The sequence below is a fragment of the Panicum virgatum genome, chromosome 5N (genome assembly GCF_016808335.1).
Source record: "Panicum virgatum strain AP13 chromosome 5N, P.virgatum_v5, whole genome shotgun sequence".
NCBI classification, from domain to species: Eukaryota; Viridiplantae; Streptophyta; class Magnoliopsida; order Poales; family Poaceae; genus Panicum; species Panicum virgatum.
In genome coordinates this window covers 60684634-60701256 of record NC_053149.1, presented here as the reverse complement: position 1 = coordinate 60701256, position 16623 = coordinate 60684634, and the positions used below count along the sequence as shown (strand labels likewise).

General features: G+C 51.2%; 2 protein-coding genes across 7 annotated transcripts; both read left to right on the top strand.

Annotated features, from left to right (window-relative positions):
• Positions 1–6618: 6618 nt before the first annotated feature.
• Positions 6619–11479, top strand: LOC120672617 (F-box protein At2g26850-like). Of its 2 annotated transcripts, XM_039953115.1 has the most exons (6): positions 6619–6917; positions 7174–9493; positions 9614–9693; positions 9985–10163; positions 10324–10398; positions 10970–11479. In XM_039953115.1, the coding sequence occupies exons 2-6, from the start codon at positions 8756–8758 to the stop codon at positions 11155–11157; spliced, it is 1260 nt and encodes a 419-aa protein (XP_039809049.1). In that variant the 5' UTR covers positions 6619–6917; positions 7174–8755; the 3' UTR covers positions 11158–11479. The 2 variants fall into 2 exon arrangements, with proteins under 2 accessions (XP_039809049.1, XP_039809048.1); XM_039953114.1 differs by having other exon boundaries at positions 6619–9493.
• A 1117-nt stretch (positions 11480–12596) lies between these two features.
• LOC120672618 (rhomboid-like protein 20) lies at positions 12597–16431 on the top strand. Of its 5 annotated transcripts, none has more exons than XR_005674216.1 (8): positions 12597–12763; positions 12873–12973; positions 13275–13415; positions 13496–13562; positions 14015–14166; positions 14252–14353; positions 14434–14783; positions 15967–16431. XR_005674216.1 is itself a non-coding variant. In XM_039953119.1 (8 exons), exons 1-8 carry the CDS (start codon positions 12739–12741, stop codon positions 16252–16254), a joined length of 765 nt encoding a protein of 254 aa, XP_039809053.1. In that variant the 5' UTR covers positions 12597–12738; the 3' UTR covers positions 16255–16431. The 5 variants fall into 5 exon arrangements, 3 of the variants coding, with proteins under 3 accessions (XP_039809053.1, XP_039809052.1, XP_039809050.1); XR_005674217.1 differs by having other exon boundaries at positions 14434–15008; positions 16093–16431; XM_039953119.1 differs by having other exon boundaries at positions 14545–14559; positions 16093–16431.
• Positions 16432–16623: the final 192 nt, after the last annotated feature.

The following is a 16623-nucleotide window of genomic DNA, read 5'->3' as shown; positions in this document are numbered from 1 at the left end:
AAAGACTCGTTGCCGTTTGACGTATGCTGACATGCATCCACAGCCGCATGTTGTGACTTCGCAGGATGGCTATGCACGACACAGGGATGAGGCACTAACTGGGGCGGTGAGTAAATGTTGACGACATTTTCGATTTTTTAAGATTTGTGTACTAAGTTTTCTTGGTTGCAATTCGAAATGTGTAGGTTGTTTGAATTAGATTGCCCACTGAATGTAATGAGGATTCATGGCGGGTCTACGATGAGCATGCCGGCACAACTCGAGGCCTGGACCACTCAACGTGATAGAACCTGAGGCATCCTTCAGGCCTTTGGTACGCGGACGGAGTACGAGGATTCCTACGGATCGTCGCAAGCGTCGACGTCGGTTCCTTGTGGTCCCGCATGTCAGCAGCCTCCCTCATACCACCGACGGTACAAATGTATGGTGATATTTACCGATCCGTATGTTTGTAGGCAGTATTTAAATACGACTCCACACAGGATACGGGTACCCCGGTTCTCAGTCCTATGGAGGGCTAGATGCCTCGCAAGGGGCTCCATTTCAAGGAACCCAATTTACCTCTATGACACCAGCTGCAGGGACTTTAGGTAAATATGTGGTGTATAATTTTATTTGTTTATGTTTTATGATCGAATGCTCATATGTTATTATTTACACTCAGGATCACAACAGTTCACCGGAGCGGGGCCTTCTTCGTATCACCCTATGCCACCATCAGGAGAATATGAAGGAGCTTCTTCCTATCCACCACCACCACCACCTCCAACACAGGGTACGTACAATAATTTGTACGGAATTGCATTCACCTATTGAACGTTGCTTAAAAAAAATTTGGTGATCTGTAGGGTGGTCTCAAGACAATGACGAGGCCAACTTCGACGACTTTACACGGTTGTTTACTACGCCTGCCCAGGACGATGATCCCAGCTTGCATATGCCTGTGGCTCTGTTATGCCGTCCTGCCAGAGACGTGAGACCACCGGACCGTCATAGCTACCCTACATATCACGTACACGCACAACGTAAGAGAGGTCGGCATGACAGGGGTGGTTAGTTGTTGCCACTTGTTTTTCTATTGTCATTATGGACCTGTCGTCTTGGTTTTCATATTCCGTACTCAAACTTCGTCTATGCTACCTTGCAATGCAAGCACACTTTTGCAGTACTAATGAACTGTTAGACCATGATATGGTGTATAAATAGTGTTACGACGAACCGAGTATTTTTTCCTGGAATTTTTGAACCAAATGAGGGAGGCATCCCTTTTAGAAGGGAATGAGAGGTGGTCGCCCTGCAGCCAGGCGGCCAGATCCAGCCGCCCCGCTGCCGGCCGGCCTGGGGGGCCGGCCGCCCCGCTGCGGGGCGACCGGTCCTCAAGGGACCCGGGCGCAAATTTTCTGCGAATTTTTTTTATAGAAAAGCCCCTGCCGCCCGGCAGCGGGGCCGCCGGAGTATATTCCTGTAAATTTTGAAAACAAAAAAATATTTATGTAAAAAACGAAATTGAAAAATATAAAAATAAAAAAGCGCGGTGATTGGTTGTTCGGGAATGGGATGCTGGTCCAGTTAATACATGGGCTATAGTGGGGCAACCAACACTGGGCGAACGACAATCGATTATCATGGACTCGAGAACGCCCGGCCCACCCAGCAAACAGCACGGCCGGCACTGCCGGCCTGGTGCCGCCGGGTCTCTCTCAACTCACTCGATCCCCTCGCGTCCCGAAAGCGTCGGATACTCCGTGTCGCTGACCCCGCGCGCGGGCCGTCCCCCAGACCACCGCCGGGCGCCGGCGCACCACCGTCGCCTGTCGTCTCGCGCGCGTTCCACGCACACCCAGCATCATCACTGGATCACACACCCGTGCCCCCCACCTAGCAAGCTAGCTTAGCCGGCAGGCCGTAACGTGTACCCCGCACTGGCACCACCTGCACTCGTCGTATCACCACTGGAGCAGCAGCCAGCCAGCTCAGCCGGCTCCATCTGGAACACCGGAGACGTTTGGTCCGTCCAGGAGCAGGATGGATGGCGGGCGCAATCATGCGCGGGCAGGGCGGAGGCCGGAGGGTGCAAGGCGCAGATCGTGATGGTCCATGGCGTAACTACGGCGCCGCACGGCTTGGTGGAGCAATGATAGGGGATAGGGGCCGGACATCTCCGATCGCCGCACACTGCGCCAGCCACAGCTCGCCGATGGGCCAGCGCCAGCGCAAATGCGCAATACACGGAAAGGACAGCGCCTCCCGGCGAACCTGGGCCGGCGGAAGTCGAGGCATCCACCCATCAGACACCATACAACGAACGTGCCCGTCGCCTTCGCTAGAAGGACGCAGGCGTTCGATGAATCGATGATCCTTCAAGTGAAGAAGCAGTCCAGCCGGAAAGTCTCCTCGCTGGAACGGTGGGGGGCCGGCTGCCCGAGCTGGATCGGAGGCGGTGGCACGATAGCGAGCAGTGAAAGACGCGCACCGGCGGCGATGCGGGAGGGGAATAATCGGTGACAGGCCCGTCGAGTTGACGCCGCCCCGGGCTTGATGCCTCGGTGAACTGTGAAGTGTACTATTCCTGCCTCTGCCTGGTCCATGCTTCAAGTCTGCACATCATTGAACAATTGACATGACGCTCGAGCCATGCTCTAGAGTCTAGCCCACGCCACGCGAGGGTGGTATGTGTACAGTGTACTCAGGAAGTAGGCGTAAAAATTTTGAAAAGTCATCTTTCTACAATTAAAATACTAAACATAGTGTAATCATAAAAATAATTACAGAACTCGTCTGTAAATCGCGAGACGAATCTAGCGAGCATAATTAATTCGTCATTAGAGGTTGTTTACTGTAGCATTACTGTAGCAATTTAACGTCTGGTTACAGCCTAATTATGTTCATTAAATTCGTCTCGCCATTTACAGACAGCAGTCGCAATGCGTTTTTTATTTCGTCTAGATTTAAGTCTCCATGCAGATGCCGAAAAAAAATTTAGAATTTAGAATTTTGGAACTGAACACGGACGTAGTTTAAGTGGTCGTGTAGTAGTGGCGGGGTACTGTGCCGGGGCTGTGGCGCGTGGTCCGGTGTTGATTCCGATTACCGGCATGGCCGGCGGCGATCTCATGGGGTTTGACGCCATGCAGTTGGCCGTGCGCGACCAGCGCCCGGACACGGTCGACGCACCCGAAGCACGCAGCTGCCCGCGCGCGCGCCTCCTGCTCGAGTTGAAGAAGCTAGCAGCACGCATGCAGCTGACCTACTGCGTTCGTAACACTCGTGGCGCCGTCTACCGCCCCGAGAAACTTTCCCTCTTCTATAGCTTTGTTTACCAAAGGGGAAATTTTAAAAAGGAAAAGTCTAAATTACTCCTCTAAATTATAGCTAAAGTTTCGCTAATCCCCTAAACTATCGTTTGGTTCATTTACACCCCAAACTATACCTTTTGGTTTAAATTACCCTTTAATATAATTTATCTTTTTTATTTCTCCATGCTTGGATGGAGTTTTAAGATTAAATTTTACAAATGATAGTACACATCATAACACATCTTAGAAAAATACATCATAATTTTTTATAACTATTTTAATAGGTTAGGATATTTAATAATAAATTAAATTGTAGTACAAAATTATATGAAAATAATGATAATAAATTATAACAAAATTTTAAATATGCATTGTGATGTCTACTACTACCCTGCAAAATTTGATATTAAAATTCAACTTGTGTATGGAGAAACAAAAAGGACAAATTATATATGGGGTAAAATGGACTAAATTACATAATTTAGGGGTAAATTGAACTAAATTATAGTTTAAGAGGTTATTTAAATTTTGTCTACTTAAAAGAAGTAAATAGTTTCCTTTTGAAAATTTGTGCGCAGAGATGAAAAAGAACGCTTACCCTTTTTTTTTAATCTTGTCTGGCCCCGTCGCAGCTTCATTCGTCCAGCCCTCGGAGTTCGAGCACGACACGTCGTCGAGCCCGAGGTTTCGTTCAAGCCACGCTCTCTTCGGGGGCGACACGACCCTGGAAGCCGCCGGCGGCGGGCCGCCCCTGATGCCCATGGAAGCAGCGGTAGCCATTTTCCTTCACCTTTTCTCTGTCACGAAGGACTGGAGCAGGATTAGAGTGGACTAGCGTCACGATCACATCGCTGAACAACAGTCAGCTCCATTGCTTCAACGAGAGCCAACTCTCGGCGGATGTTGAAACTGGCGGAGCAGGCTGCAGGCGCCCGGCCACAGCCGCTACCGAGTAATGGCAACCTGCTGGAGCTGCAATTCACGGAGGCATTATAAAAAACTTAAAGAGAGATGGTTGCACGTTGGCATTGACAGTCGACACGACACACCTGAGTTAGCGATGTGTGTCTTGCTTTGATGCTTTCTGTTTGCGTGTCAGACTTGAGACGTCCCTGGTCAAATTGAGGACACCGGTCGGCAGGCGAGACTCCCGTTCATTAGCCGGCTGCTCGAGAAAGTCGTACGAAAGTCCGAGTGGTAGACTCGTAGTGGTAGTGCGGTGGTGCTCGCGTTCGTCGTCCCACTCCCAACTTTTTCACCGAGGAAAACGTGCCGTGCAGCTCTGTCACCTTAGCCCTTAAGAGTACTGCCCGTTTCTTCCACGCGATAATGTTTTCTGAAGGAATCGGGGCGGAGAATCGCTGCACATACGGTACCACCGCGTGTGTGGTGGCCAGAGCAAGCGACACGGAGGCTGGAAGATGGGCTTTGCAAATTGCAAGGGGTCTACTCTAGTTGGGAATGGCTAAAGCACTTATTAGTGAGTCATTTATCTGTATATTATTATAAAAATTGGTGGTTATCTATGTACCACTAAAAAATCGAGACGCACATGTGTACCATCGTGCAAACTTCCATTCCGTTGCAGTTCCGTCCAACTCCCCCGTTAGGTAGCCCTGATATGTGAGCCCGCCCTCTTTTTTTTCTTTTCCTTTCCTCTGTCGCTTACTCTCTTTCTTCATGAAAACGGCCCGTGCTCAGGAGGGCCGGCGTCCGGCCAACGGCGGCCGGAGGGGCCCGCGCGCATGCCCGTGCCTCGAGCTTCCGCAGCGCGTCGTCCCGCGCTGCCACCTCCGCGTGCAGCTCCCGAGCCTCCCTGCGGTCAGGGGCGAAGCCACATTGTAATTAGGGGGTGCTAATGCACCCCCTAAAATTGAAAAAACAGTGATCACGTTAAAATTTTCACCATATTTGCACCTCCATAATTCAACCTTATGCATTCACGAGGTAAGCGCACCCCCTCTAATTTACTCTAGCTTCGCCACTGTCTGCGGTGCTCCTCCGCCGCCGCTTCCCATCCCACCTTTGTAGCCAAAGTATCAGAGTCAATCAGCGGACAAAGGCCGGTTTAGTTCCGTTGCAATTTTTTTTCCAAAAGAATCTTACTAATTTAAAATACTAAATGAAGTGTATTTACAATTTTTTTTGCATAGATGGGTTGTAAATCGCGAGACGAATCTAATGATGCTAATTAATATATGATTAATCAATAATTAACGAATGGTTACTATAGCATCACTGTTGTAAATTATGAATTAAGTAGGCTCATTAGATCCGTCTCGCGATTTACAGCCCATTCATACAAAAAGTTTCGTAAATATACTTTATTTAATACTCCATACATGTATCGAAATATTTGATGTGATGTTTTTTTTGCGTTTACGGAGTTTACAGGGTCAGATAGACTCGGGTGGACGATCGGCTCACGCGGAGGAGGCGGGAGCTCGGAGACGCGGGCAAGGAGCTGCGTCACCACCGACGCCATTGCCTCCATGGCGCCCGCGGTCTGTGTGGTCTGTGTAGCTCTGCTCCACCATTCACCCATGATTTAGGCAATAGTAAATGATTTATATATACATATATTTTTAGTGAGCCAATTCTATCTCAGCATCAGCTAGCGATAATTCGTCATACCAGTGCAAGTGATTCTACAGCAGTGAGCCGGCGCCGCCACTAAAAAGTGGAGCAGAGCCGTGGAGCAGAGCCGCTACAGGCCGCGGGCATGCGCACGGGTGCTGCCGCCACCGCCGCAGGCCGCTGCCGCGGGCGTGTGCGCGGGCCTCTCCGACCGCCGCGCAGGCGCGGCACGCCCCGCCGGTCGCCGCTGGCTGGCCGCCAGCTCTGCTGAGCCCGGCAGCGCGCCTGACCTCCTCCCCTCAGCACTCTGGTTGTCGCCGAAGTGAGGGCCTCGCCATATCCTATGATGCGCCGATACTCCGCTCACCTAGTGTATCCCGTATCCGATACGTATCGGATACGGATACGGCTGGGATACGTCTCGGATACGTATCCGGCGATTTTTATTATTTTCGGATACTTCTGTGCATAGAATACGCGTATCGATACGTATGGGCCGCTTTGAATACGGCCCAACATAATTTCTGGCCCATTCAGCCCACAAACACATATAACCCTAACCCTCCCACTCTCCCAGTATCCCACGACTCCACGAGCAGCAGCCGCCAGCCGCCAGGGGGGGTGCCCTGCTCCCGCATCCGCCAGCGCCACCTGCGACGCCGCCCGACGCCGCGGACGCCGGCGACCCCGCGCGACGCCGCCGACGCGCCGGCCGCCTGTCCTGCTCCCGCACGGCCTCTCCTCAGCCTCTGCCGTCCCTCCCACCACCGCCCGCATAGGTGGCCGCCACAGCCCCTCCCGCCAAGCACCCGCGCAGTGATGGCGATAGCAAGGTGCCGAGGCCTACAGGCAGCGGCGGCGGCGCCTCCACTCCAACGACGGAAGGAGCCCCCAAGGCACAGCCTCCTGCAGGTTGCAGCGGGCAGCGGCGGGCCGGAGCTTCCTCCTCCGCACGGGACAGGTGGCGCCTCTTCCCGAGGACCTAGCGGCGGAGCCTGACCCGGAGGTGAACGTGGCTGGTGGCTCCCTGAGGAACGGTGATTTGTAAGTGCTCGATCTATGCATTCTTGGTCTGTTCTTGATCTATTAGGACTTGATCTGTTAGGGCTAGATTTGTTAATTCTTGATATGTTAGTTCTCGATCTAATAGTAATTAGTTAGTACTAGTTGTAACAATTGATTAGTAGTGTGCTTGATCCGTGAGACATGGCAATAGAAATTTGTTCATGTGCTGTTAGCTTTGCAGCTAGTACTAGTTGTGACAATTGATTAGTACCATCCTTGATGTGTGCTGCTGCAGGGATGCCCCCGCCGGCCAATATATACCATCCTTATCCGAGGTAGTAGTGTGATGTTTTCAAATATAGATTGGGGGCACAGAGCCTTCTATGGCATATAATACCATGGATTCCAATTTCAGCAATAGTCTAGAGGATGCAATTTGCTGTTATGTTATTTACTACTATTGTGTTTGCTTGTTTGGAACTATGATTTCAGTTATTTATGACTTATGAGACTATTATGTTTGCTTGTTTGGAACTAAGTTTTAAAATTATTTATAAGACTGCAAGTTGCTGTATGTTTTTATTTCTATTAAAAAATTTGTATCCGTATCCGCGTATTGGTGTTTTTCTTGAAATAGCGTATCCGTGTATCCGATACGTATCGTATCCGATACACGTACCCGTATCCGTGCATCTTAGGCCATATCTGTCGGTCTGAGCAACCAAGGAAGAACTCCCACCTCCCCTCTTGTTTTCTCCACGGCAGCCTTTGGACGCGACCCAGCATTCTGGCTGCTTAACCACCCCCACCAATCACCTCCCGTGTCTAAGTGTCTTGTCTGAGACGAGCGCGGAAGGTTATTCTAAGCACGGAAGGTTTAGGACAAACAACGCCTCGGCGAAAGCAGAAATGGGACGAATGCTTTTGGCTTACTTGCGAGAGAGATTTAAGATATAGCAAGAGAAAAAGAAAAAAAAGTTTGGCGCGTAATTTGGTAGGAAGGCGGTGTTGGGGATTAGCGGCGAGTGGTTGCCTCCGTTCACCCACCAACCACCTCACCTCACCTCACTCTTCCGCCCACCCTACAAATGCCGTACAAAACGCCAGGACGAGGCTCGGGCCTTCTTCCTCCCTGCGACCCATCTTACCTCAGCCAGCCCTGTCCCTGGTCTCTGCGCATCCGCTGGTGCACCGTTGGCGTTGGTGGTCTGTTCCGTTAACCCACCACCACCAGCCACCACCCCGCTCGCCATCCACCAAACGCAAATCCACACCGCACCAACCGAATCGGGGGAGTAAACAAAGAGGCGGCAGGATGGTGATCGGACATGCCGCCGGCATGTGTGCGTGGGCAAAGGCAGCAGACGCGCTGGAGCTGCTCCCTCCAGTCCGGTGGCTGTGAGCACTGAGCAGTGACGCACGCGCGTCCCGGCGTCCAGGTCCGGAGGATCACAGGAGCAGCCGAGCAGGACGAGCCGAGGTGCCAGCCCGTAGTGCTGCCCCGCCCTCTGTGCGCGCCTTTTGGGTGGGGCTCCTCAAAAGCAGAGGGGGGAGCAAGGTCGCGGCAGCATCTAGCAGCGCGGCACGGCGAGTAGCGCGGAGCGGGGAGGCAGGGCAGGAATCATTCCGCTCGCGAGTCTGCCGCCCGCGCCGCTGCCCCCGCTTTCCGGAGCCGGGCGGCCCGGCGCAGCGCGCGCCTATCCTCTCCGGCCGGCATCGTCCTCCCACGCTGCCCGCGTCCGCGTCGTGCGCATTGGGGCATTTCTTCGTTTGGGTGGCGCTGTCGTCGCACCACCACCACCGCCGCCAGCCAGCCAGCCGCCTTTGCTGATTGGTACGGGCGGGCGGGGCGCTAGCCATTTTTTTTAATTCCTGAGATGCTTCCGCTGCTGCTTATATCCACGCTCCCGGCCTTCACGCTGCTCCTCGTCGCGCCCGCCACCAAGTCCGGCTGCAAGCTCGCGCGGGAGCTCGGCCTCCTCGCGCTGCTGCTCGCCACGGAGCTGCTGCGCCACGCCACCGCCGCGGGGAGGAGGCTGCGGGGCCGGGGGCGGGAGCCGGAGCGCGGCGCGAGGGCGATGCCCGCTCCGCCCAGGCCGAGGCCGGCCGCATTGGCGGCGCCGGGCGAGGAGGCAACGCCCGCCGCGGCGGGGCTCCCGCTGCTCGACCTCGCGGAGCTCGCGCTAGACCGCGTGCTGGAGGAGCTCTCGCCGGCCTCGCTCGCCGCGATGGCGTGCGTGTGCGCCGCGCTCCGGGACCGGTGCTCCGCCGACGCGCTGTGGGAGCGCCACCTCCGCGCCAAGTGGGGGCGCGTGCTGGGCGCCACCGCGCGGAAGGAGTGGGAGGCGGAGCTCGGCGCCAGGGTCGCCCGCGCGAGCGCGCCGCGGCCGCCCCGACGCAGGACCTGGGTGGACTCGCTGGCCTGCGCGTGGCCCTTCTCCTGGATCGCCTGCCGCTGGCTCAAGGGGGACGCCCCCACGGCACCGGCCGCCGTTGCCTCTGAGCCAGCGCCCGCGCCCTCGCCCGCCGCGGCACCGACGGACACGGTGGCCGCGTGGTACCGCGCGCTCGAGTGCGGCGAGTTCTGGTTCCCCGCGCAGGTGTACAACCGCGAGGTGCGTACTACCAACCCACCCACCACTCCATGCTTTGATCGCCGCTGATTGCAGTTCACCTTAGGTTAAGCGCACGATTTGTTTAACTAACGCTGGGAGAATGCGCTTTCTCTTTTGCAGGACGGGCACGTCGGCTTCGTGCTCTCGTGCTACGACGCGCACCTCCGCTACGACCGGCGAACTGACACCTTCACGGCGAGGTAACCAACCGATCCAGCTCCACCTCCTGTCGCCGGTAGCAGTTTGCTGTTGTGATCCTCATCCGAGGCCGACTGAATTGACCGCGATGTGGAAGCCAATTAGATCTCTGTATGTAGCCGTCGAGTTCGCATCAGTGAATCACTCATTCAGATTAGCATGCCAGCATGTGCATTTAAACCGGTGACAGAGAAATGTTTATGCAAAGCATGGAGAGACCGAGATCTTTTGGGCTGCAATTCGCTGTGATCGCGAGTGGTTTTTATGGGTGGTAATGGGCGATCGTTTGACAGGTACCCGCCGCACGGCCGGAAGCCGGCCAAGGAGGAGGCCGGCGTGCAGTGGGGCAGGATCCGCGCGCCGCCGGTGGGCACGCCGGCGCACGAGCTGCACGCGTCGGACTGCCTGGAGGCGCTGCGCCCCGGCGACCACTTCGAGATCCAGTGGCGCAAGAACAAGGACTTCCCATACGGTACGACGGTGCCTGTGCCCGGAGTCCCGGACCGCCTGCATACTCGGCCGGCGACGGCGAGAGATGCCCACGGACGGCACCACGGTTCTACTCGCTCTACTGGTTCAAGTACTTCCAATGGCTGATCTGATCCGATGCCTTTTGCGATGCGTTGCTACAGGCTGGTGGTATGGCGTCGTGGGTCACCAGGCACCGTGCAACCCGAACGAGCATCTGTGTCGCTGCCACGAGGACGGTAAAGATTCCCCCCCCCCCCCCCCCCCCAACCCCCCTCTGGATATTGTCGGCAGTAACACGTGCGGACAGGATAAACATAAAACATTACCGTACAGAGGAGGGCGTCTATTTGCCTACTGTATAGTAGTCGACTGCTCCTGACTGACAGGATGCCCTCATAGATGGAGAAAGGAAAAAAAATATTCGGGAACATATTGGGGAGGAACATAAGATTCTTGGCACCTTTCCTCTTTTCGTGGATCAATATTCGTTGTTTTGTCCCCGAAAAAGAACAACTTGCCATAACCTATTCTTCATTCTTCTCACGTGGATCTTGTGCCATTCCATTCAGAACCTGAGCCATACTTTGTTCATATTCTATCATCTTCTTCCCAGTATCTATGTATGGCAATTTCTCTCTTTCCGTTGTATCTCGTGTAGTAGTACAGATAAACATAGAGCATCTGAACATAGCACAAGTCTCTGAATTTTCCAAGCAGCGAATCAGTCTGCTCAGCCGAGCACTAGTAGTAGTAGCAGTATTTTTTTTTTCAGCATCTGCAATTCTGCTCACCATCTGTTTGTTGCAGATACGATCGTCCTGGAGTTCCAGCACTACGCCCCCGGGTCGCGGTGGAGGCAGACCACCGTGAGCAGGAAGGATCACAGGGAGACGGGGGACGAGACCGGCGGCTTCTACGGGGGCATCAGGAAGCTGCAGACCAAGGACGAGATCTCGACGTGGCGCCGATTCTGGCCCGTGGACGTCCTCAACTGATGGAGATCGCATTTGCAACGGGCCTGCGCGCCCGCGTCCCAAAATTCCCCCATGTACAGTTATGGAGAGCTTTCAGCATTCGTCTGAAATAACTCTGAAGTCTGAACCTTTTTCTCGGGTCTGAAGGATCTCTTTTTCCCTAGAGATTTATGGCGCAGGGCATTCAATCCGATCAAGATTGTTAGAAGAAGAATAGGCCACGAACCGTGTACAGATTTACCCAGTTTTCGACTTGCCTTTGTGCTGTCGCTGTATCCTGGTTTCATATGCAAAGTAATTCTTCAGAAATGCTATGGGAAGGATCGCGATTCGGCCTTTTTTTTTTTGAATGAGTGGGTATGCGATGGTGTCATTCATCATTTCATTGATAAAAATAAGGGAGGATCCGGCCAATTTGAAGTCTCTGTCTGCTGCTGCCAGTTTTTCCTTCACGGCAGCCACGGAACTCAATGGAGTGTCCGCGGCGGTGTCACCTGCGCTGGTAGCGTGTGCGTTCTGAAAGCCCTGCACGACTCGATCTGGTCAGGTGCCTAACATGCTCTGCAAGTGAGGAGATTAGCTTAGTCTTTAAGTCTTTGCGGATGAATCCGCCAGCAGCGCCGTGCCTAACTCGGCCTTGACGACGGGATGTTCAACGAGCAGGCAGATTACTGCCAAGTGAAAGTTGAACAGGTTTGAGAATTGGGAGAGGAAAATGGCGCCGCCGAAAGTGGCGGGCTAATTGATGGGGCTGCCGAATCCCTGTCGATCTGTGTTTGGAACTAACCTTCCACATCTCTTGCACCAGCCAAGTGGGCCACAGCGGTCGAAACCCTTGATTATTACGCAGATCACAATGGCGACGCAGGGCATCGCCACTTTTTCGGGTCCTCGTGACGTGTCGATCGGAGATGGCGACTTTGGCAAGGGCGGTGGGCACGGAATCGCGACATTGCTAAAAGCTCTCAGTTTAGCGTAGCACAATTCGGCAGATGATAAGATCGGTTGGTGGAACCACTCTTTAGATATTTTATTAGTGTTTATTATCTTGCTGTGCTTTTCCAATCCATGTTGCCAGTACACAGTGGCCTTTCAGCCATAAAAAAAGCGGAAAGTAAGGTACATGTACTAAAAAAATACATATGTGAGCAAATAGGTAAAAATTAACAACCATCACATACGATAAGCGTGTTAAAAAAATCATTCAGATGTGCTGGGAAAAAGGTTCAAATGTTTACACCAGCTTTTTGAAAGCACACACATCAACTTTTGCGCGCGTAGCCCAATAACCCCTTCGTGTTAGGTCGACTGGGTTGGCCCATGCTCCAGAGCCCGTATCAATAATGGCCCCGCTCGTGGGCCCAACTAAACTTTTTTTTTTTGAAACGTTGGCCCAGCAAAACTTGCATCCTGTGTGTGCGGGCTCCAGTGGACTGACTCGTCTCTCCACTCTCCAGCGCTTCCAGAAGTTGCTGGCTTGCTGCTCCCTGGCAGCTGGCAGGCCGCGGCTCGCACGCGTCCTCCAACCAGACCGGGCCAGGTCAGGCACGGAGCCGCTCGCCGCCTCCGGGGCTCCGGCCTCCGCCACGGCGGTTACCGGCGATGAACGGCGGGCTCCCTGGATTCCGTACGCCCTCAAGCTCCCTCGTTCTCATATTTCCCCCCTCCTTTTCGATTCGAAGCGGCTGCCGTGCTACGGCTTCGATCTTACCACGATCCGATCTGGTTCTCCGCAGACAATGCGCCGGCATCGAGGGCCGTGGTCGTCGCCTCCGCGCTCTTCTCCGTCCCCTTCGGCTTCCGCGGCCGCTTCTTCGACCTCGGCCTTTCCTACCAGGCAAGTCGCCCTTACGCTTTTGTATTAAATAGTAAGATCCTAGGTGGTCCGGCGAACATTTTCACCGAGGGCAGCACCTGCTTGATTTTTTTTTTCGAATTAACGAGTTGGGTTTGCAGGGAAATTCCTGGTTCGTTGTATATGTGTGTTTAGCTCTTTTGTTTCTGAAAATGCGTGTCTAGCAGAATTGTCCATGCACTTGTCCTTGTTTCATCTGCAATCGGCTAGAGCCTAGATGAGTACAGGGACTGCAGTGCCATAATATTGCAGCTAATTGGCCCATCATCACTATCAAATGCAGAATGTTTACCAAAGTTTGAGTATATGGAGGCTTATCACCTCGTTGTTTGCTTTCTCGTCGACCCCTGAGCTGATATTTGGAGCCGCGCTGCTGTACTACTTCCGGGTGTTCGAAAGGCAAATAGGTTCTAACAAGTATGCTGTAAGTAATTTTGTGCTCAAGGCATTTGACATGCAGTCTGTCGATCATCATTTACTTATGCTGATGTAGTGAACATATAGGTCTTCATCATATTCTCAACCATGGTCTCTGTCCTGCTTCAGATCCTTGCTTTAGGTTACCTGAAAGGTATGCCTTTTGTCGGTTCTTTGTATTATGTGCCTCTGTTAAATCCTGGTTCAACTGTTGTCACATTTCACCTACTTTATTTCAACTTACCATGTCCATAGCCATCATTCTAGAAATCCATATCTAGTTGTCAAGAGTTCAAGACTTGTCTAGGGGCAAAATGGAAGGCACATTTGTTATAGAGTTGTTAGTCCCGCACCATTTAAATTGCTTTTGCATATTCTAACTGGGGAAACTAAACTGTCCATTAAAAAAGAAAATGCATTGTGCCTATTCTATTGTAAACTTAGAGAACAAGTAGTAGCTAAGAGAATGAACAATACTAACTATCCTTATTATTTTTTACTTGTGCTTGTCATCATTCCTTTTTCTTGTTTTACAATACAAACTTCAGTTTTTTTGTACTATATTCTATATAGTTTTTATGTGACAAGTTAGTGTCAGAATTGCAGATCCTTCTATAAATCCTCTGACGTCAGGACCCTATGGCCTCATTTTTGCATCTTATGTGCCATTCTTCTTTGACATTCCGGTCTCAATGAGGTTCCGCATATTTGGACTGAGCTTAAGTGATAAGTCATTTGTATATTTGGCTGGACTCCAGGTTCAGTTCTAAAATACCTTTGGCTTCACTTGTTTCAAGTCTTCCTCTATATCACATCTTTTACATATTTCGTCTCTATCAACAGCTTCTTTGCTCATCTGGAAGACGTTCTGTTGTACCTGGAGTTTCTGGCATACTAGCTGGCCTTTTGTATCGCCTGAATACATTTGGCATCCGCAGGTTGAAGGTAATGCTTTCAAGATCCTTCCTGAAATGTGATGAGTAGTACACTCTTTACAGCTAACACGATTTCATTATCTTTAATAGTTCCCAGAGTTTGTAGCATCACTCTTCACGCGTGTATCGTGGCCGTTTTCTAGAAATCCTTATCAAGGGTTGCCGACTACAGAAAATGATGCAAACATTTCTTCTCACCAGGTACATCAAACTGAGGCAAGTATTATTGCTACAACCCTTATATTTGATAGATGTTGACATATATTGGGCGATCAGCGGATTTTAGGTACTAAATCAGCCAATCAGGAGGTCCTCTGGAACATGATTTACAACACTTGAGAGTTGTCTTGATTATGTATGCCTGACTATGTTTGTTATACTTTTTTTTGAAATGGATAATAAAACAAATAAGTTAAATATCTAGGATGTGAGCACCTTATGTAGGAATATGGGGTAGCAAAAACAAAAATTTTCCACCGCATAAACCAGGATTACTGCAGTTATAGATCATGGAATTAGTGCAGATGGAAGCCGGCAGTGCAGTTGCGTGAACCACCTCACGAACGGCTCGTCCTTGTGCAGCAAGCGCAGCACCTCCACGAAGTCCACACGTACAGGAAGAAGCTTCGCACTCCGGATTGCTAGATCCGCAAGAACGAACTTAGGTGAGCCCTTCCTCTGTTTATATAGCCCCTTAGGTGGGCTGCCTTGGGCCCCACCTTGGGCGCCCCCTTTTGGGCCTAAAAGGCCCATTAGTGCACCTAAGCCCAGTCTAATTCGGATCTCATCCTTATCAGGCTTCTTTCTCTTAAGTGTGTGACCCTATGGGCTCACATGCGAATAGACATGGCCCGAGTACTGTTACTCGGCCCAATAGTAGACAGTGGCCTCTAGCAAGACATGTCAACTCCTATACGCACACAAAGATCATATCAGACGAGCCGCCACAATATCATATACATGTTGTTCCCTTTGCCTCACGATATTTGGTCTAGTTGGAAGCCGACCACTCTTTCTTGATCCAGTGATTCGGAATCCTTGGTTAACTCTTAACCCTAGCATGACCATGCATTTCCTGATCCGAATCACTCGAGGGGCCCAGAGATATCTCTCTTGTAGAGAGGGGCAAACCCCGTCTTGACCGACCATGTCTCACAGCATGCTTCTTGACAGACCCGAAAGCAACCTTTATAACTACCCTGTTACGGTGCAGCGTTTGATGGCTCCTAAGTAAGTCGGTTCACATCTTGAGTACGTACGACGATCTCAGGTCTTAGGACACAGCGTACATATTGTGTAATGAGAAGTCATCATCTCGTGTTGGGTCAGTTCAATCTCATGTCTCACATGAGTCCACATTATTAGTTTGACATCCCCATGTCCATGACTTGTGAAACGTAGTCAATCAACTAATACATGTGCTAGTCTAATATTCATGTGTGTCCTCACATGAACTCCGACTAGGAACACTTTAGAATATTCATACAAGTAAAGAGTTTCACAAATACTTCACATAAGCATTAATCAATACAAGTTGTCATCCATGAATATTCAATGAACACTTTATTAATCATGAATACAAGGAAATATAATTGTCTCTAGGATATATTTCCAACACCTTAGCCAAAGATGTTAACCTCCAGCTGATCTCATTTTATAGGTTGGTGTCCATTATTCGTTGTGTTTGACTCTACTATGTAGTTTGAACACAATAGATTCTCCTGCTTCTGATCACTGTGTTTCATTCAGGCTGCGCACACAGCTACCCAAGACCCTGCAGAGTCCTCTATTGCCGCTCTCGTGTCCATTGGCTTCGATCGTAACTCTGCAGTTCAGGCACTTGTATTGACAAACTATGACGTTAATTTGGCCTCGAACATTCTGCTTGAAACACAAGCCCTGCAGCAATGATACCTTGTAGTCAAAATATAGACGCACTGTACATTAATGGATGTGAAGTGTTTCATTCATTCTTATGTACCAGATTTTATCTCAGAATTTATTGACACAAACAAGCCATTGTACAACACAGAACTAGAGGAACGAAGCACAATGAATACATGAGCTCTCTATTTGCTTGCTCGGATACTCTATTTTTGCATTGTTGTATTAAATGCCGAATGTCTTGCATTTCCCAGCCATGTCATCCCATTTCCCCGTTCAATTGGTCAGCACTCTACACTACACTGGCAAAGTGGATGCTAGGGATGTAAGGGCTAACCACGCAACCCACCTTTGTCAATGATATTAAAATTACAAACGAGGGGTTTGGAAGACTAA